The 22,810-nt window shown below is 32.0% G+C and overlaps 1 protein-coding gene and 1 long non-coding RNA gene across 2 annotated transcripts in view; both read left to right on the forward strand.

Moving 5' to 3' along the window:
• Positions 1 to 15,502, forward strand: part of LOC134728039 (VWFA and cache domain-containing protein 1-like) — a 32,245-nt gene extending 16,743 nt beyond the window's left edge. The window contains exons 14-24 of the mRNA XM_063592438.1: positions 135 to 271; positions 2,306 to 2,472; positions 2,778 to 2,888; positions 3,935 to 4,036; positions 4,453 to 4,555; positions 5,160 to 5,255; positions 6,371 to 6,523; positions 7,840 to 7,949; positions 11,149 to 11,268; positions 12,451 to 12,587; positions 13,294 to 15,502. Of these exons, the coding sequence (XP_063448508.1) occupies positions 135 to 271; positions 2,306 to 2,472; positions 2,778 to 2,888; positions 3,935 to 4,036; positions 4,453 to 4,555; positions 5,160 to 5,255; positions 6,371 to 6,523; positions 7,840 to 7,949; positions 11,149 to 11,268; positions 12,451 to 12,587; positions 13,294 to 13,652 (1,595 nt within the window). The 3' untranslated portion in view covers positions 13,653 to 15,502. The remainder of the gene's footprint in view (positions 1 to 134; positions 272 to 2,305; positions 2,473 to 2,777; positions 2,889 to 3,934; positions 4,037 to 4,452; positions 4,556 to 5,159; positions 5,256 to 6,370; positions 6,524 to 7,839; positions 7,950 to 11,148; positions 11,269 to 12,450; positions 12,588 to 13,293) is intronic.
• A 3,534-nt stretch (positions 15,503 to 19,036) lies between these two features.
• On the forward strand, positions 19,037 to 22,338 carry LOC134681434 (uncharacterized). Its single transcript, XR_010100631.1, has 2 exons — positions 19,037 to 19,175; positions 19,855 to 22,338. It is a non-coding gene; the product is annotated as an uncharacterized LOC134681434 (long non-coding RNA).
• Positions 22,339 to 22,810: the final 472 nt, after the last annotated feature.

Consider the following 22,810-nt stretch of genomic DNA (forward strand, 5'->3'; position numbering starts at 1 on the left):
AAAAGAGGGGCATAAGATACAAGAGTTACATTCAAACTCATAGATATAGTTTCAAATAAAGCAAAAATTTGTGTATCCATCTATTTTGCTAAGAGTTTATTTGTTTTATAAAATTCATCATTTGTTTTTTTTAGCACAGTCGGCTATAAAATTTACACCTTCAGCATTTTCAAATCCGTTTCAATATATTGATGAAACCGAAACAGCACAGGATGTGAGAGAATATACAGATTATTTAACTAGGACAAGTTTTCAAAACCCTGGGTTTAATGTAAGATATTAAAATTCAGACAAATAATAGTGCAATGAAAACTAAAGTCTAAGCAACACGAACCCTACCAAAAACAGGGGTGATCTCAGGTACTCCTTATTATTTATACATTTCGTCTTTTAAATGATTTAAAATTTAGCAATACATATATGGTAATGACTATGACATAGCAAAAGCCACAAACGAAAAGACTTAATGAAATAATGTCTTTAATCGCAATAAAATAACAGTTTTTCATTGGTTAAATATATGGTGACATATTACACTAGCACAGTGCTCAGAAGGTAACTTTTAAAACAAATCATCATTTGCAAAGCAATAAAAAGTTACAAGATATTATAATTATAATTCATAGCACTTAATTAAATAGCACATAGATAAATGGATGATAAGGCATATTGTTACACCTTGTCATAGCATTGCAAACCTTGGAGAATCAGGGTTTCAATAAAACTGTGGATTCATCAATACAAATACAGAGGCGAAAGATACCGAACGGACTTTTGAAAATCGAAGAGAAACTGCCAAATTTAATATCATTGAAACATGAAATTACCGTGAATGAAAAGACAAACAGTGTTATCTTGTGCCCCGTTGAAGGAAACAAAAGCTGATATCAGTGTTACCGGCTGAACTCATCTAGTAAATATACATAGACATTCGGTGAATTTATCTATCGGTTGCCTGTTTTTATCAGAAACCGTTCGACCTTTTGTCGGTAACAATGCATGATTCTTTTGTGCTGTTTTATGTGCTGTTTTGTTTTGTTCTACGTGGTGTTCGCTTTTATTCTGTGGTTAGTCACCACTTCGGTGTTGACATTAACATCAATTATATGGTATTTTTATGCCCCACCTACGATAGTAGAGGGGCATAATGTTTTCTGGTTTGTGCCTCCGTTCGTCCGTCCGTCTGTGCGTCCGTTCGTCCGTCTGTGCGTCCGTTCGTCCGTCTGTGCGTCCGTTTGTGCGTCCGTTCGCTTCAGGTTAAAGTTTTTGGTCAAGGTAGTTTTTGAAGAAGTTGAAATCTAATCAACTTGAAACTTAGTACACATGTTCCCTATGATATGATCTTTCTAATTCTAATTCCAAATTAAAGTTTTGACCCAAATTTCACGGTCCACTGAACATAGAAAATGATAGTGCGAGCGGGGCATCCGCGTACTTGAGACACATTCTTGTTTTTTTTAAATTTACTGTTTGCAAAAGTTAAAATTATTCTAAATACGAAGGAATTTCTTATCCCAGGCATAGACAACCTAAGCCGTATTTGGCAAAACTTTTTTTTTTATAATTGTGGGTCATCAAATTGAATGCTCTTCAATTTTTGACTTGTTTGGCTTTCTTTGCTATTTTGATCTGAGCGTCACTGCTGAGTCTTGAGTAGACAAAACGCTAGTATGATGTATTAATTAATAAGCGTGGTACCTTTGATAGTTATAAGCATGTCGAAATGTCCCATTACAATGTTAATTTGTGTATTACTGTGTCCTGAATGTTCTTGCATTTATTTGTACTGTAGTCCTTTCATGTAATGTTGTTATTTTAGTGTTATAATTGCCATCAAAGCGCGAGGTTTGGCTAGCCGCAAAACCATATAAGTATCACTTATCACTGTTTGGAATATTACTGTAATATTTTATCAAAGCGCGAGGTTTGGCTAGCCACAAAACAAGGTTAAACCCACCATTTTTTTTCTCAAAATGTCCTGTACCTAGTCAGGAAAATGGCAGTTGTTATTTTATAGTTTGTTTATGTGTGTGTGTTGCATTGTCGTGTTAATTTTTTGTTGCACTTCATTGTTTCTGTTGTTTTGTTGTTTTCTTCTTATAGTTGATGTTTTAACCTCAGTTTTAGTTTTTACCCGGATTTGTTTTCTCAGAATCGATTTATGACTTTTGAACAGCGGTAAATACTGTTGCCTTTATTGACCTAATATTTTAGAAATGCTAGTTTTGTATAGCATATTACTGTAATTTTTGTATGATTAACTTCTTTTTGAATTAAGTTACAATCTTTATGTCGTCTACTATAGGATGATGTCAGAGCCACAGTTTGGGCTACGTATAAAGCTGAAATGTTTTGGAAACAGCAGTTTGAAAGTCAACTGGCTTGGAAATATATTGGAACCAAAGCCGGTGTAATTCGAGTGTATCCAGCCGTTTCGTTGACTAAGTCGTATGATCATGAAAAAAGAACATGGTAAACTTGATCTAAAATAGTTACATTGGTTACATTTTTTAAGTTTGTTATTAAATTGACGTTTTCGTGGAAACGCTGTGTTACAACAGTAAAGTTTTAGGTCAGATAATTATTTAATTTTCCATTCACCAGCATTTGTCCAAAGGGAATGCGTTTGTATATGTGTTTGGTTATTTAATAATATAACATTATTTCAAATTTTATCCTTTTTTCAAACATTATGCAATAAACCGAGTGCCAATAATTGGACAGGATCATTTGATAAACAATTTGTGTATTGATTTTTTATATATTTAATTTAATAGGTGGAGGGAAACGACATCTCATCCTGGAATGATTTATATTACCTCACCCTATCGGGACGCTTGGGGTTCAGGAATCCTGCTGACATTGGCTCACACTATATACAAGAGAGAGTATGTAAAATCATTTTTAGTAAACACAAATCAATAGAAGCAATATTTTCTTCAATGAAAGAAGATTGATTAGTATCAACACTTACACACACCAAATGGGTTGGAATGCAGTCATTTGATTGCTTACATTTTATTTTTATGCCCCACCTTCGATAGTAGAGGGGCATTATGTTTTCTTGTATGTTCGTCCGTTCGATTGTTCGTCCGTCCGTTCGTTGGTTCGTTTGTCCGTCTGTCCCGCTTCAGGTTACAGTTTTTTGTCTAGGTAGTTTTTGGATGAAGTTTAAGTCCAATCAATTTAAAACTAAAAACATTTTCTCTATGATATATATCTTTCTATTTTTAATGCCAAATTAGAGTTTTATCCAAATTTCACGGTCCACTGAATATAAAAAATAATAGTGCGAGTAAGGCATCCATGTAGTAAACTAGAAATACATTGTTACTATTTTTTTTAATGTACCTTCCACTAAAACAATTTCTTCATGAAACTTGTATATGAGTTTGACTGTCCCTCTGGTATCTTTCGTCCCTGTTTTGTATAATTATAGTCTCCTTAATCAAATCTGAACTAAATCAGTAACACATATTTAGGACATATATGTGTAATTATACCATTGTTAGGATTAACATTTAATGGGTCTTTTTTTCACTAGACGCGCATTTTGACAATGAAAGACTCTTTAATAATGCACATTTGAGAAAGATTGAAAAATATTTTTTCATGAAAATGAACTTGAAATGCACCAAAAGAAGCGTTAACCAGAGAAGGCATATTGATAATCATATCTTTTTTGGTATATTTCATCATAATAACCTATATATCTTTTACAAAAGTTCCGACTCAAAGTATAGGTTAACGAGATCGACACGCTCATGACCTTTTTTTCATTGACATCTGTTCTTTTTGAGCCATTTATTCTACACATTTCCCCAATCATTCTCTAATCTGTAAACCTCATCCAAACCATTTCATTTATAAACCGAAGGGACAGATATATTTAAAATTTATTATTGGAGTAATACATATTGCTCTTATTTTATAGTTCAAACCAAGTAACAGCAGTAGTTGGTACAGATTTTCCCCTACAGTATTTTAGTTACTTTATTGATAACATATATCCTGTTTGTACGACACAGGACTTCAAGTAAGTTTTGTAAAATACATCACTGTTTAGCAAAACACGTGTTAAAAATAAAGGACCTAAAATTATATACAAATGATATATAAGTAATCTTGAGATTCAATTTGAAATGAAATAATTTACCAGTCTGTTATGATAAATCAACTGCAAAATGTTGATATGCAAGTTTTTAATAATAATAAAAAAATAATGAGTAAACACTAAATTTTAATTAGAGCATGTTAATAAAATATAAGGAGAATAGAAATATTTGATAGTGAAGTTAGTTTAAATAACTAGTACGCTTTTTTTTAATGGCAACCATTTCTTGAATTATTTTCTACACAAATTGTAAACCTTCTTTTATGATGGACAGTGTACACATACCTACTTGAATTATCTGCATTAAATTAACAGAGGAATTATTTGTTTTTCAAAAGATGTATGATTATAGACGACAGTGGATTTCTGGTCATACACCAAGCTTTTAAAGAAACTACTGACCCAGAATATTTTGATGATCCTAAACACATCACTATTTTAGTGAGTATTCTGTAGAAGGTACTCATACAACAGTTGATGTGGTATGATTGCCAATAAAAAAACTCTTAACAAGAAACCAAATGACATGGAAACAAACAACTTACAGTCACCGAACGGCCTTCAACAATGATCAAAGCCAATACCGCATAGTCAGCAATAGTTAACTCCCATATAAGGTTAGAATTCTAAATAGATAGAGCAAAAACAGATAGAATCGGTAGGGCTCTAATGTAGAAAGTATTCTAGTTACTATTTATATTGTTATAGAAAAACAAAAGATATTTGATATTTATCTATACATGCACAGCAAAACCCTAAAATAAAAACCCGAAATTTAATTGCTATTATTCATCTCAAAGTCGTGGTTTTATTTATTATGTTTGAGTTCATTTATGGGCTTTGAATTGACACATGCTAATTTGTTTTAGTCTTCATTGTTCTTGATTCCGTTTATGCCACATAGAACAGTAAAGAACCTTTTCGGCGACGTTGGCATTGAAAATTTGATGTCATGCAGTGTTTGTTTATATTCTAAAATTCATTTGGTTATTGAATGTATTTATATTTATAATATAGTACATCAATGTGATTATTTTCTTCATAGGAACCCGCCATAGCAGATGCAATGAAACAATATGGCGTGTTTAATTCACTCACTTGTGAAGATTTGTCGACAAAAAAGGAACTTAAATCGTTCAGGGTATGTTCTAAATAAAATGTGCAATATGTATTATAGTTGTATAAGGTTATTGATTTACGTATCGGTGTAGCAGCGGCACCAAACGAATCCACCATTTGAATGGGTACAGGGAATCAGCCAGTAACATTGAAAATAAACATCAATATTCGCATCTGTCAGATCACTTTGTCTATTTGCTCTACTTTGATTGTCAATACATTGGTTGAATTGGAAATGTTTCTAAACACTTGTCGCAAGTATATGTACTAATAAAGTTTAAAATACGTTGTGATCATGTTCATGGCAGACTTCATTGATTTTTATTTTGTATTCAGCAACTTCTAGCATTCATTTCCACTTTGTCATAATTTTAGATAAAACTAAATGCATATTATATGTATACCTTTGCCTCGCTTCTTCGAAATAATTAAACGTACATTAAGGGGCATTAATGAGCACAAAACTTCCCAGAACTACAAAAAAAAATAATGCAGATGTGCGAAACAAGCAAAAAGTAAAATAACAAAAATACCGAACTCTGGGAAAAATTATAAATGAAATGTCCCTAGGCAAATACCAAATTCAAAAGCTCAGACTTATCAAACGAATGGAAAACCATTGTCATATTCTTTATTAAAAATGTTACTGGTTTTTTTCTCACGTAGAAATACGCTTTTCTATTTCATTTTTTACAAACCCGATTATTATTTAGAAATATCGAACACGGGTAAAAAAAATGATTTTAATTTCTTAACCTTTAATAGCACACTTTACTTTCATAGCATAATAAATTTCCTAGTTATTGCACACCTTTTAAAATGACAGCTTTTCGTAGGAACAATTGTTGTGTATTTACAATTTTCTGGTAAATTTGTCATGTCTTGTCCTAAATAAAGATTCTATATTTGAGCAGAATGCAGTATAATTTTGAATGGTGCGTTGAAATTTATGACCGATTTTCGAAACTCTCATACACATGCCTTATGTTTTCCGATACATCGAATTACGAGTAGAGTATGTTTAAAAAACAAAACGTGCATTTGTGTTAATATTATTAGGTAATACAAACAACGTCTGTCACGTTAGTAAACAGACACATTTAATATATACAAGAATATGTTATATGTGCTTCACAGGTCACATTACCAGCTGGTAGATCTACAGGACTCAGTTTTGACCAAACTGATAATAAGTTTGAGTTGAGGCCAGTTATGGACACAAACATCTTTATTTTGAGAATAGCGAAAGGATCAATACTTGATGGCACAACATCATCAGCATGCACATGTGTAAGAGTATAAGAATAAGAATACTTTATTAATCCAATTATGGACCCTTGCGGGTTTTAAATTTCATACAATGATTACAATGATTTGTGTTATAACAATGAAATAATAAAATGAAATACATCACAATAGAACACTGAACAGTTATTGCATACACATGGAGGAGAAAGTAATATGGGAGACAATCAATTTCTGTAAGGATTATTCCCCTTTAAACAGATATGGTGTTTTGAGCTGCATAAAAATGAAATGCAGCCCAAACTGTTTATATATAAGGGTATTTTTCTCCCATGTACACACAGCAACCAATTATTAGAAATTTATGTATATAATTATATTTCTTTTACAATTGCAAGAATATGATAAGCACCTTAGAGATTTGACTCAGTTTATTAATGCATATAAAGCATTTACATATTAATAGATGAAATATGCATGCACATAGATAGAGAAATATGTATTTAAATTTAATTTTTGAATTTAAAATATATATATGGATAAACTAAAAGAGATTTAGCCATTTACAGAATTTGTGGATCTCAATTCAAAACTCTGGATAAGAAAAATACTTAACTTTTTAAGTATATGTTTATCTTCAGTGGTCATTAACCATAAACGTTCTGATTTGCAGTCTAAGTTATTAAAATTTTGACGGTGCTCATGAGCTTGTGCAAACAATGATTCCCGACATTTATTAGTATATATTTATTTATTAATAATTTAAAGATGCATAACTACATCCAGCTGGTGCAACCAAGTGGTAAAAGCAGAATATGTACATAGCAATACATAGTTCCGTTTGAGTCAGACATCTTTAGCATACTGTATAGAGTTATATCATGTATATAGATTTCTAACTCTTCTGAATACGAGCCATGGAAAACAAAACTTTTCCTACCATGTGCGGAAGCAAATAATATTAAATGTGCTGCCTAAATTAAGTTTTAAGAAAAATAAAATGTGAAAAGTCAGATATCATATATCATATTTTTCTAACGGTTTCGTCGCCAAGATATAGCCTTTTTGTGCTAATGCGGCGTAAAGCAACCAACAATCAATCAATCTAGCGGTTTCGTTTTTTGTGAATAACTTATATACCTTAAACTTTGTTGTTTTGTCATATCGCTTATATCGACTTTAGATGTAAAAAGTGTGTTACTCTCTGACGACATCTGTTTGTTGTTAGTTTTTGTTTGCTCGTTTGGTGTTTTTATTTTGGTAATTTCTGTCGTTGGAGTGCTATTTTATTTTAGTTTAGTCCTCATCTGTTTGATAGTTTTACTTCATTAATATCTTATTTCTTTTTTCCCCCATTTTAGGACAGTAACGTTCAACCAGATTTTAGAGAGTGTAATAACAACTGTAACTGCATCTGTTATACACCTATAGTATACAATGTTTGTACGAACGTATACACCACAACTTCAGCGTACGTATAAAAACTATGCTTAATACGCTATGAGTATACGCTATATGTAGATTGTCTGATACGAGCATTATTAAAATACTACAAAATGACTTCTGTATCATATATTAGATTTACACTATCATTATTAGTACCCCTTTTCAATTCGGATACAAGCGAAGATTATCTATTTCAATCTATCTGTATTAAATTGAAGCTTAATATTATTATGTTGCTAGTGATAATATTTTGCTAGTGATAAATTATACAATCTATCGTTGAGCTCTCATGAAATGCACTTCCATTTCTTAGTTCAATATGAAACCGTATAACATAGTATGGATACAAACAAGACTGATATCAGAGTTAATTGACAACTCTCCATCAAAATCACAGTGCATAAAAAGATAAAACAAAATAAAGGTCAAAGTATGGCTTTCAACACGGAGCCTTGACTTACACTGAACAGACTGCTATAAAAAGCCCAAACAAATAACTAGTATAATTCAATTCAAACAGGAAAACAAACGATCTAATCCATATAAAAAACGAGAAAATCTCATGAATCACACCAACAATTAACAATCATTGAGGAACAAGCTCCTGACTGAAGTATGCTTCGATGTAAAAAGTAAAATCACAAAAATACTGAACTTAGAGGAAAATCTAATCGGAAAGTCCATAATCATATGGATAAATCAAACAACCAAACACATAAAAAAATGGACAAGAACTGTCATATTCCTGACTTAGTACAGGCATTTTCAAATGTAGAAAATGATGGATTAAACCTGGTTTTATAGCGCTAACCCACTCACTGTGATGACAGTCTCATCAAATTCCGTTATATGTACAATGATGCGTGAACTAAACAAACATAATAAATAAAATAGTCAAAATATGGGTACAGCAGTCATCATCGTGTAACGATTTTAAAAGGAACGATTTAACAGAACACAAAAACATCTATCATCAAACAGATTCATAAATTCGCGTGTCTGACGTCAGAAATTTTTATACGTCACATATATTTGTCGTTCAATGTATATTCAAACAATTTTAACATTTCACAGGCAAATAAAATGTTACTACAATCACTGGGGTAAAGCTGATGACCGTACCTGCGTTCACGGTCATCCCAAGATGTCTGATGAAAAATAGGTCAGTATCTGTATTGTCTGTTAAAGTGTTTCTAAATCATTTTCTTTTCAAAGGAGACATTGATACGATGTAAATTTGTAAAAGATTCACACGGAAATCACAAATTACTTCGGAGAAATGTTCATGAAACAGGAAATTCGATTTGAAAAAATCGCTAAGATGACCGTAAATCACAATCGAGATGACCGTAACAGAATCGGCGATTCATAACAAGGGTGACCGTAATTGGTTAAAAGATGACCCTAATTTGTAAAGAATGACCGTAACTTTTAAAGGATGATCGTCAATCTTAAGAAATATCCGTATTTGTATAACTACCTGTTTGTATCAAATGATTAATGGTGTTGATATAAAACTTATCTATATAAGAGTATTATTCTATAGGTAGAAGAAAATAAGACGTGCTTTAAACACATAGTTAACATATATTTTATTTTACGGTAGAAGGTATAATTTTTAAAATGAACATACAAGAAGACATGCACATGAACAAATGGGGAAAACAAAAGCGCGATTGAATGACACCTTACAAGTATAATAAAACAAAATTTTGCAGCACAGCCCCCAACTAAAACCAAAAGATTTGTTTTCTGGAATCCCTTGTTATGACATATAATAAATGCACTCTTTTAGAAATGCCAATGGATGTACACCCATTGATATTATATCGTCTTTGATTGGTCTTCTATTTTGTCTTGCAAGTAAAATAACAGAACCTGTTTTAAAATATTACGACCAAACTAGTGAAGGTGAGCTTCATCAAAGTAGATACTTAAAATTCTTGTACGTATAACGTATCACATGGGGCAGGGACGGATTCAGCCATTTTCAAAAAAGGGAGGGTCCCAATCCAGGGTAAAGGGGGAGGGGGGGGTCAAACTAAATGTCCAAATGCAAATGCATTGATCGGTGAAACAAAGGGGGTTCATACTATATGTCCCCATGCAAATGCATTGATCGGTAAATAAAAAGGAGGTTCTAACCCAAGACCCTTCCCCTGGATCCGCCACTGAGGGGGCACTTGTCAATTTGTATATACAGCAATGTTATTCATATATCAAGACAAATTAAGATTTTAATCTGTTTCCTCTGGAAACATACACATAGGCTCGATTACCGGATATTCATATGTTTGAATAATTATTTTTTTTGCTCCATTTATGGGCATTATGTGTTTGGTCTGTGCGTCCGTTCGTTTGTTCGTCCGTTCGTCTGCTCGTTCGTCCGTCTGTCCCGCTTCAGGTTACAGTTTTTGGTAGAGGAGGTTTTTGATGACGTTGAAGTCCAATCAACTTGAAACTCAGTACACATGTTCCCTATGATGTGATCTTTCTTATTATAATGCCAAATTACAGGTTTTTCTCCATTTCAACGATCCATGGAAAATCATAGTGTAGATGAGGCATCACATTCTTGTTTCTTCAACTTTTCATCGTATCGCTGTCAATCTGTATTTAAATTGTAACGTCAATATCAATAAATATTTTATTGTGTACGAGAAATATGCAATTTACTATCATTGTCATGAACTCAAAATACGACAAATAGTTAAAAAGAAATTGATGAAACATGTTTATATCCGATAACCGAGCCCCTATTGAGACAAACACAACAAAAAGCTATGAATACAAATACGGATATTCTTAGAATTGAGGATCATTCTTTCAAAGTTACGATCATCCTTTATAAATTACAGTCGTTCTTTACAAATTACGGTCATCTGTTTACCAATCACGGTCATCCTTGTTATCTTGAAAATATTTATTAATGATTTACGAACATCTTAGCGATTTTTTCAAATTGAATTTTCCGTTTCATGAACATTTCTTGGTAGTAATTTGTGATTTCTGTGTGAATCTTTTATAAATTTACGTCGTATCAATGTATACTTTGTTAAGAAAATGATATAAAAACACTTTAACAGACAATACAGATACTGACCTAATTTTTCATCCGACATCTTGGGATGACCGTGAATGCAGTAACGGTAATCAGCTTTACCCCAGTGATAATGTATATGAATAATTAACACTTAATAAAGTAAAATTTTCCATTATCTTAGAGACTCCAGTTTGCCATGCAGTGCTCGATTACTAGATAAATCTGGAATAAGTGTAAATGAAGATTTGACAGGACTACAATCGTGCTTTGATCCCAAATGTAACGAGAAAAAGTCTAAAAAGTAAGAAAAATAAAAAAAATATAATTAGTTATTCTGTAAGGATCAGATTTTTTTTATTTGTTATCACATGCCGTTTTTATGTCCCACCTACGATAGCAGAGGGGCATTATGTTTTCTGGTCTGTGCGTCCGTTCGTCCGTGGGTTCGTTCGTCCGCGTCTGTTCGTTCGTCCGTCTGTTCGTTCGTCCGTCTGTCCTGCTTCGGGTTAAAGTTTTTGGTCAAGGTAGTTTTTGATGAAGTTGAAGTCCAATCAACATTAAATTTTGTACACATGTTCCCTATGATATGATCTTTCAAATTTTAATGCCAAATTAGAGTGTTTACCCCAATTTCACGGTCCATTGAACATAGAAAATGATAGTGCGAGTGGGGCCTTCGTGTACTGGGGACACATTCTTGTTTGTCTCTTAATCTCAAAAAAACTTATCATCAGCTTTTGTTTTTATTTCTCCAATATCAAATATACTTTACATTAGTTTGGTTTTTTTTTTCAATTTTGCGTTAGATTCGTCAAATTCTGACCCCCTCCCACTTTTGATCCTTCTTTTGTATCTTTTGGTATACTCAGCCTATTTCGTTTAACAACTTTGAAATATGATTTTTGTTTTTTCAAAGGTTTATATGATGATAGCTATGTCATAAGAGTATATAACAAGTCAGTCAATAGGGGTTAACAATTAGTACAAACCGTTTTAACTAACCAATTAAACAAATATGTAAAGCGCGAACACTATATGATACACATGCAAGTATAACAACTACCAACTATAGTGTTGCATTTTAAATGTAAATTTGAAGCAAAAGCCTTGGGCACTAATGGTGCTTTTTTTTAAATTTTATTTCAACATATTATATTTTTTAATTGCTTCATATTTTTCATTTATTTCAGTGCTGTGTAATGTTCCATATGATTCGAACACCTTCCCTTTACAGGGTTAGTCGGATATATTACAATGAATCACCCCTTTGAACAATAAGCTGAAATGAAATTAATAATCCAATCAAATACAAACATGACAAATTAAGGGGGAAATATACTATACGATAAAGCGTAAAACGGAAAGTATAACTGCCGAGAATAAACTTAACACACATAACAAGGAAAATCTGAACAGACAAAAACAGGTGAATTTGCCGCTACAACATCAGCATACTTTAAATATGTTTTTTTTAATCTATCAGAGATTGCTACAGTGAGTTCCAATGTAGTTGGTGTGAGTTTACATTTAGAGGAGGAATTATTCCAGAACCTTGCTGTAGAATTAAGGGAGAATGCTCTTTTGGAAAGACTAAAGACTCAAACTCGGATATTTGTGATGGTATGTTTACATTATGATATGAAAACTATTTTGATTGGTTTTCAAAAGTTAAATCTAGGAAAATATTAAAAGTATTTAGGATAAATATACGTTATCATGGTACGTTATCAAGTTTCATTCTCCTTTGTTAACCATATAAAATGGTAAGGATATTTTATTATGTGAAGTTACAAAATATGAAAATTATATCTGCAAAATGATGTTACAAACATCCATATTATTTTCTATGTCCATCATTGACACAATTTTTTTAAAGCTAAATATAATAACAGTGGAACAATTTTAGTGGTGTTTTTCTTTGTGCGTATATTCGTATCGTGTTTTTTTCATAGACATTGATTAATTTACTTTTATATATATTTCATAAAAGTAACATAAGAAAATGCAGATGTACACCCCTGTGAAGAGGTACTGTGGAATCATTCATTTTCGTGGAATGAAGAAAACTTGCATGTTCGATTTGGCAAAGTCTGCATACAATGGTTTACTTTAATAAACTGTTATTTGGATAGAGAGTTGTCTCATTGGCACTCACACCACATCTTCCTATATCTATATCTTCCTTTAGGAAATTTGTAATTCTTTGAAAGTTTAAATGGTTCCCCTGTACTCACAAAATCCAACGAATATAAATGAATCTATAGCATTATTTTTTTTATATTATTAATGAACATAATTATAAATTATTTATAATGTTTTTCAATAGCTTCACATAATGACGTCCTACCTAATGAAGCAGAAGGACCAAGTACCGGTGCAATAGTTGGAGGAACAATAGGGGGACTATTAGCTGTTATTCTCATAGTTGGTGGAGTCATTTTTCTTTTGAGATACTTACACAAAAACGATAATTGTGATAAAGAAGACACGTACTTAGATGCTATACCTGACCATCTTGACTTACAAAATGCACAAAATTACGGGTTTGAATCTAATGGTCACTTTAATCCGCCATCCACAACCAGTAACTTTTCTTCTGGAAGTCTTTCAAATGGAGGAGGAGTAAGACATAGTTCCATTTCAGTGGTAAGTGACGAATCACGGTATGATAAACCTACTGAATAACATACATCGAAGAGAAGGATAAGATACTGGAATGTTTAATTGTGGATTCTGAAGGCCTTATTACAGGGTGTTTGTTTCTCTGCTCAGGATAAATTGTAGGATAAAAGCTGTACAGAGCTTATGTTGCAATGTTATGCATGTATGTATAACCGACTTTAAATAAATCTGTTATGCTTATTATGGATAACAAACAGGTATCAGCTGTTTGAGGTAAATTTTGTGAAACTTTTATTCATCATGGATATTAAAAGTTAAACAGACATAAGAAAGACATACATTTGTACTTGTATGGTATAGTGCTGATTGTTTTCCATACTTTAAGAATTCAGATCAGGAAACAATCACATGGACTGAATATTAACACCCATAAGTGTTACTTCAGGTACATGTAATGGATATTGTGCAATATGTCAATACCTTAGTAAACATTGTATCACATTTATACGAATCAATATATATTTTGTCAGGTTTAAATTGTATATTTTCACAACACTTGTAATTGTAATGTATATGTTATGAATGTGAAAATACATTTGTCATACTTTTCAGTGTATTCGATACTAATATGTATATACCTCAGGAATATATTACCTTAGCTGTATTTGGCAAAACTTTAAAGAATTTTGGTCCTCAATGCTCTTCAACTTCGTACTTTATTTGGCCTTTTTTAAATTTTTGGATTCGTTACTGATGAGTCTTTTGTAGACGAGACGCGCGTCGGCGTAATTAAAAATTTAATCCTGGTATCTATGATGAGTTTATTTAGTATGTATAAATTTTAAAGTAAATTTGCTTATACTAAGAGCTAATTTAACATTAAAGTTTTAGTTTGAAACAGATAATTGTTTTCTCTAACGACTTAGGAGTTTTGAACAGTGGTATACTACTGTTGCCTTTGTGTAATATTCCATTATACGATAATCATGTATTCATCGTCTGTTAAATATCATTTAAAGGAATGACTGCGATGCTTGTTCTGTCTATGAAGAAATAACATCTTAAATGGGTTGCACACTGAATAACTCGCGTCATTTCTTATAATTTAAGTCTAAGCCGCGGTAAATCATGAAAAACGTTGTTTACGTCACTGTCACATGATAAAATTATGTTTATAAGTTGAAAAACACTGTCAGCAAATCAGAAGACGCGTTTCATTCAAAATTTTATTAGTATCGGTTGTCATAAATGTTGTTACAAGAGGTATATTTCACGATAAGACAATATCTCCATTAGAAAAAAAACCGAGGATGTAAGCAAATGCATGCCAATGAACAGCCTTCATAATGAGCAAACATAATACTATATGGTATACATGTATGTATAATGCCCTACAACAAAAATATATTTACCTACATGTATTTGTCTGACAAATTTTTAGGATTGTTTGCACTCAACGCTTTTCAACTTCGTACTTTATTATTCTTTGTTAAATTTTGTTTTATTCGAGCGTCACTGATGTTTTTTTCTGACGAAACGCGCGTATGGCGCAAATACAAAATTTCAATCCTGGTTTCTATGATGAGTTTATTTGAATTGCATATAGCAATACGTGAAATAATTCAAAAGTAATAACATATATCATGTATAATATTGTTAGTTTGAATAAAGTAATATAAATAAACGAAAAGCAAATATTACAGACGAACACTAGCTTAGATCCATTACATTTTTTTTCATAAATCAGCAAATAAAATATGTTATACTTACTGATATACTATGTATATGGAATTCATGACATTTCAATATATGTTTATTTTTTCAATTTTACATTTGCCATTTTTGTATTGAATTTTATGCATGTATATTCTAACGTTGTTTTTCTTTTAGAGACAATAAACTGTTTTTGATTACCTAAAGGTTCAGAATTCGCCAATGAGAAAATGTTAGCATAAGGAAAGATTCATTTTAAAAAAAGTGAAAACACAAAAATGCTGAACTCCGAGGAAAATTCAAAACGGAAAGTCCCTAATCAAATGGCAAAATAAAATGAGTAAACACATCAAACGAATGGACAACAACTGTCATATTCCTGACTTGGTAAAGGCATTTTTAAATGTAGAAAATGGTAGATTCAACTTAATTTTATGGCGCTAAACATCTCACTTGTATGACAGTCGCATCAAATTTCATTATATTTTAAACGATGCATGAACAAAACAGACATGTATAATAGGTAAATAGTCAAAATATGGGTACAGCAGTCATCATTGTGTCACATTCTCAAAACAAACACAATCACATTGACAGATCATTTGAAAATAATATGATTTGTGTTCAGCAGCAAATGTTACTTATCTGTTTGTATGCACTAGCTTTTGGCATGATGTGTTTCCGTGTATGCGTCCGTTAATCTGTTCGTCCGTTCGTCCCGATTCCGGTTTAATTTTTGATTGAGGAAGTTTTAAAGGAAGTTGAAATTCAATAAACTTGAAACTTAGTACACATGTTAACCGTGAAATGATCTTTCTAATATTACTGCCACATTAGAGTTTTGACCTCTATTTTCACGGCCCACTGAATATAGAAAATGGTATTGCGAGTGGGGCATCAGTGTACTATGGACACATTATTTTCGACAACCTCGAGCTCTTTGTCAATCATTTGTACTAAACCAGCACACTGAGGTTAGAGATTTTAATCATTAACACATTATTTGTATGCCCCACCTACAATAGTTAATGGGCATTGTGTTTTCTGTTCTGTGCGTCCGTTTGTTCGTTCGTCCGTTTTGTTCGTTCGTTTGTCCGTCTCTCTGTCTCACTTCAGCTTAAAGTTTTTGGTCAGTGTAGTGTTTGGTGAAGTGTAAGTCCAATCAATTTGTAACTTATTACACATATTCCCTATTATACGATCTTTCTCAATTTTTTGCCAAATTTTTGCATTAAAGTTTTGACCCCATTTTTACAATCCACTGAACACTAGTTTGACGGTTTGGATGGGGGTCCTTCCAATCTAATTAAAATATAAAGCTCTGATGATTTCGGTAAACTCGTATAAAGTATAACAAAATCAAAGTTCTATATCTTAATTATTTTGGGGTACTTCTTTTCATCAGTCTTTTGATTTTTAGGCCATTTTTTCTCTCTTTTCTTTTGGTGAAACACCATCAAGACATTGACGTCACATCCAGTTGTATACGAAAATAGGTCGCAAAATTTATTCCCTCGAATTTTACAGTTGTAGGTGATTAATCCTAAAAGGGGGGTCACAACCCAGGGTAAAGGGGGGTTCGAACTAAATGTCCCCATGCAAATGCATTGATCGGTAAATAAAAAGGGGGTTCAAACTATATGTCCCCATGCAAATGCATTGATCGGTAAATAAAAAGGGGGTTCCAACCCCCAGACCCCCGGAACCGCCACTGAGGGGGAACCTTGTCAGTTTGTATATACAGCAATGTTATTCATATATCAAGACAAATTAAAATTTTAATCTGCTTCCTCTGGAACCATACACATTGGCTCGATTACCGGATATGTTTGATTAATTGTTTTTTGCTCCATTTATGGGCATAATGTGTTTGGTCTGTGCGTCCGTTCGTTTGTTCGTCCGTTCGTCTGCTCGTTCGTCCGTCTGTCCCGCTTTAGGTTACAGTTTTTGGTCGAGGAGGTTTTTGATGACGTTGAAGTCCAATCAACTTGAAACTCAGTACACATGTTCCCTATGATGTGATTTTTCTTATTATAATGCCAAATTACAGGTTTTTCTCCATTTCAACGATCCATAGAAAATCATAGTGTAGATGAGGCATCACATTCTTGTTTCTTCAACTTTTCATCGTATCGCTGTCAATCTGTATTTAAATTTTAACGTCGTTATCAATAGATATTTTATTGTGTACGAGAAATAAGCAATTTACTATCATTGTCATGAACTCAAAATACGGCAAATAGTTATGAATAGAAATACGGATATTCTTATAATTGAGGACCATTCTTTAAAAGTTACGATCATCCATTATAAATTACAGTCGTTCCTTACAAATTACGGTCATCCTTTACAAGTTACGGTCATCTGTTTACAAATCACGGTCATCGTTGTTATCTTGAAAATATTTAATAATAATTTACGAACATCTTAGCGATTTTTTCAAATTGAATTTTCCGTTTCATGAACATTTTTTGGTAGTAATTTGTGATTTCTGTGTGAATTTTTTATAAATTTACGTCGTATCAATGTATACTTTGTAAAGAAAATGATATAAAAACACTTTAACAGACAAAACAGATACTGACCTAATTTTTCATCCGACATCTTTGGATGACCGTGAATGCAGTTACGGTAATCAGCTTCACCCCAGTGACAATGTATATGAATAATTAACACTTAATAAAGTCAAATTTTCCATTATCTTAGAGACTCCAGTTTGCCATGCAGTGCTCGATTACTAGATAAATCTGGAATAAGTGTAAATGAAGATTTGACAGGACTACAATCGTGCTTTGATCCAAAATGTAACGAGAAAAAGTCTAAAAAGAAAGAAAAATTCAAAAAATATAATTAGTTATTCTGTACGGATCAGATTTTTTTTTATTTGTTATCGCATGCCGTTTTTTGTCTTTTAATCTCAAAATAACTTTCCACAAGCTTTTTTTTTTATTTAACTCTAATATCAAATATACTTTATATGCATTATTTTTTTATTTTTTTTTATCAATTTTGCATTAGATTCGTCAAATTCTGACCCCCTCCCACTTTGATCCTTATTTGGTATCTTTTGGTATACTCAGCCTATTTCGTTTGAAAATTGATTTAACAACTTTGAAATATGACTTTTTTTTCAAAGGTTTATATGATGCTAGCTATGTTATTAGAGTATATAACAAGTCAGTCAATAGGGTTTAACAATTAGTACAAACCGTTTTAACTAACCAATTAAAACAAAAATGTAAAGCGCGAACACTATATGATACACATGCAAGTATAAAAGAGGGACAAAAGATACCAAAGGGACAGTCAAACATTTACCAACTATAGTGTTGCATTTTAAATGTAATTTTGAGGCAAAAGCCTTGGGCACTAATGGTGCTTTTTTTATTTTTATTTCAACATATATTTTTTAATTGCTTCATATTTTTCATTTATTTCAGTACTGTGTGATGTTCCATATGATTCGAACACCTTCCCTTTACAGGGTTATTCGGATATATTACAATCACCCCTTTGAACAATAAGCTGAAATGAAATTAATAATCCAATCAAATACAACCATGACAAATTAAGGGGGAAATACACTAAACGATAAAGCGTAAAACGGAAAGTATAACTGCCGAGAATAAACTTAACACACATAACAAGGAAAATCAGAGCAGACAAATACAGGTGAATTTGCCACTACAACATCAGCATACTTTAAATATGTTTTTTTTTTTTTTTTATCTATCAGAGATTGCTACAGTGAGTTCCAATGTAGTTGGTGTGAGTTTACATTTAGAGGAGGAATTATTCCAGAACCTTGCTGTAGAATTAAGGGAGAATGCTCTTTTGGAAAGACTAAAGAATCAAACTCGGATATTTGTGATGGTATGTTTACATTATGATATGAAAACTATTTTATTGGTTTTCAAAAGTTAAATCTAGGAAAATAAACGTTATTATGGTACGTTATCAAGTTTCAATCTACTTTGTTGACCATATAAAATGGTAATGATATTTTATTACGTGAAGTTACAAAATATGAAAATTATATCTGCAAAATGATGTTACAAACATCCGTATTATTTTCTATGTCCATCATTGACACAATTTTTTCAAAGCTAAATATAATAACCGTGGAACAAGTTTAGTGGTGTTTTTGTTTGTGCGTATATTCGTATCGTGTTTTTTTCATAGACAATGATTAATTTACTTTTATATATTTTTCATAAAAGTAACATAAGAAAATGCAAATGTACACCCATGTGAAGAGGTACTGTGGAATCATTCATTTTCGTGGAATGAAGAAGACTTGCATGGTCGATTTGGCAAAGTCTGCATGTAATGGTTTACTTTAATAAATTGTTATTTGGATGGAGAGTTGTCTCATTGCCACTCACACCACATCTTCCTATATCTTTATTTTTAGGAAATTTGTAATTCTTTGAAAGTTTAAATGGTTCCCCTGTACTCACAAAATCCAACGAATATAAATGAATCTATAGTATTATTTTTTTTTTATTATTAATGAACATAATTATAAATTATTTATAATGTTTTTCAATAGCTTCACATAATGACGTTCAACTTATGAAGCAGAAGGACCAAGTACCGGTGCAATAGTAGGAGGAACAATAGGTGGACTATTAGCTGTTATTCTCATAGTTGGTGGAGTCATTTTTCTTTTGAGATACTTACACAAAAACGATAATTGTGATAAAGAAGACCCGTACTTAGATGCTATACCTGACCATCTTGACTTACAAAATGCACAAAATTACGGGTTTGAATCTAATGGTCACTTTAATCCGCCATCCACAACCAGTAACTTTTCTTCTGGAAGTCTTTCAAATGGAGGAGGAAAAAGACATAGTTCCATTTCAGTGGTAAGTGACGAATCACGGTATGATAAACCTACTGAATAACATACAACGAAGAGAAGGATAAGATACTGGAATGTTAAATCGTGGATTCTGAAGGCCTTATTACAGGGTGTTTGTATCTCTGCTCAGGATAAATTGTCGGATAAAAGCTGTACAGAGCTTATGTTGCATTGTTATATGTATAACCGACTTTAAATAAATCTGTTATGCTTATTATGGATAACAAACAGGTATCAGCTGTTTGAGATAAATTTTGTGAAACTTAAATACATCATGGATATTAAAAGTTAAACAGACCTAAGAAAGACATACATTTGTACTTGTATGGTATAGTGCTGATTGTTTTCCATACTTTAAGAATTCAGATCAGGAAACAATTACATGGACTGAATATTAACACCCATAAGTGTTGCTTCAGGTAAATGTAATGGATGTTGTGCAATATGTCAATACCGTAGTAAACATTGTATCACTTTTATACGAATCAATATATATTTTGTCAATCATTAAGTGTTCAATTTCACAACACTTGTAATTGTAATGTACACTACAGCTCAGGTGGATTTTGCTTTGTCCACCCGTCCACAGGTGGAGTGGGCACCGGTTGGGCAAAATTTCTAGCTTGTCCACTCTGCCCACCCATAGGAGTGGGCATGCAATTTCTTTTGTTTAAGCAAAAGATTTGCAAGTACAATCAATTAAAAAAAAACAGATAAGCAATTATAATCAATGTTTTTACAAAAAAAAGAGATTATAGCTGGAGTGGGCACGGGTGGGCTGTCCACGGTGAGCCGGTGGAAAAAGCAAAATCCACCCGGGCTGTTGTGTATATGTTATGAATGTAGAAGTACATTTGTCATACTTTTCAGTGTATTCGATACTAATATGTATATACCTCAGGAATGCATGTGAAGATTACCTTAGCTGTATTTTATTTGGAATTTTAGTCCTCAATGCTATTCAACTTCGTACTTTATTTGGCCTTTTTAAATTTTTGGATTCGTTACTGATGAGTCTTTTGTAGACGAGACGCGCGTCGGCGTAATTAAAAATTTAATCCTGGTATCTATGATGAGTTTATTTAGTATGTATAAATTTTAAAGTAAATTTGCTTATACTAAGAGCTAATTTAACATTAAAGTTTTAGTTTGAAACAGATAATTGTTTTTTCTAACGACTTATGAGTTTTGAACAGTGGTATACTACTGTTGCCTTTGTGTAATATTCCATTATACGATAATCATGTATTCATCGTCTGTTAAATATCATTTGAAGGAATGACTGCGATGCTTGTTCTGTCTATGAAGAAATAACATCTTAAATGGGTTGCACACTGAATAACTCGCGTCATTTCTTATAATTTAAGTCTAAGCCGCGGTAAATCATGAAATACGTTGTTTACGTCACTGTCACATGATAAAATTATGTTTATAAGTTGAAAAACACTGTCAGCAAATCAGAAGACGCGTTTCATTCAAAATTTTATTAGTATTGGTTGTCATAAATGTTGTTACAAGAGGTATATTTCACGATAAGACAATATCTCCATTAGAAAAAAAACGAGGATGTAAGCAAATGCATGCCAATGAACAGCCTCCATAATGAGCAAACATAATACTATATGGTATACATGTATGTATAATGCCCTACAACAAAAATATATTTACCTACATGTATTTGTCTGACAAATTTTTAGGATTGTTTGCACTCAACGCTTTTCAATTTCGTACTTTATTATTCTTTGTTAAATTTTGTTTTATTCGAGCGTCACTGATGTTTTTTTCAGACGAAACGCGCGTATGGCGCAAATACAAAATTTCAATCCTGGTTTCTATGATGAGTTTATTTGAATTGCATATAGCAATACGTGAAATAATTCAAAAGTAATAACATATATCATGTATAATATTGTTAGTTTGAATAAAGTAATATAAATAAACGAAAAGCAAATATTACAGACGAACACTAGCTTAGATCCATTACATTTTTTTTCATAAATCAGCAAATAAAATATGTTATACTTACTGATATACTATGTATATGGAATTCATGACATTTCAATATATGTTTATTTTTTCAATTTTACATTTGCCATTTTTGTATTGAATTTTATGCATGTATATTCTAACGTTGTTTTTCTTTTAGAGACAATAAACTGTTTTTGATTACCTAAAGGTTCAGAATTCGCCAATGAGAAAATGTTAGCATAAAGAAAGATTCATTTTAAAAAAAGTGAAAACACAAAAATGCTGAACTCCGAGGAAAATTCAAAACGGAAAGTCCCTAATCAAATGGCAAAATAAAATGAGTAAACACATCAAACGAATGGACAACAACTGTCATATTCCTGACTTGGTAAGGGCATTTTTAAATGTAGAAAATGGTAGATTCAACTTAATTTTATGGCGTTAAACATCTCACTTGTATGACAGTCGCATCAAATTTCATTATATTTTAAACGATGCATGAACAAAACAGACATATATAATAGGTAAATAGTCAAAATATGGGTACAGCAGTCATCATTGTGTCACATTCTCAAAACAAACACAATCACATTGACAGATCATTTGAAAATAATATGATTTGTGTTCAGCAGCAAATGTTTCTTATATGTTTGTATGCACTAGCTTTTGGCAT

Source organism: Mytilus trossulus, chromosome 8, assembly GCF_036588685.1.
Source record: "Mytilus trossulus isolate FHL-02 chromosome 8, PNRI_Mtr1.1.1.hap1, whole genome shotgun sequence".
Taxonomy (NCBI): Eukaryota; Metazoa; Mollusca; class Bivalvia; order Mytilida; family Mytilidae; genus Mytilus; species Mytilus trossulus.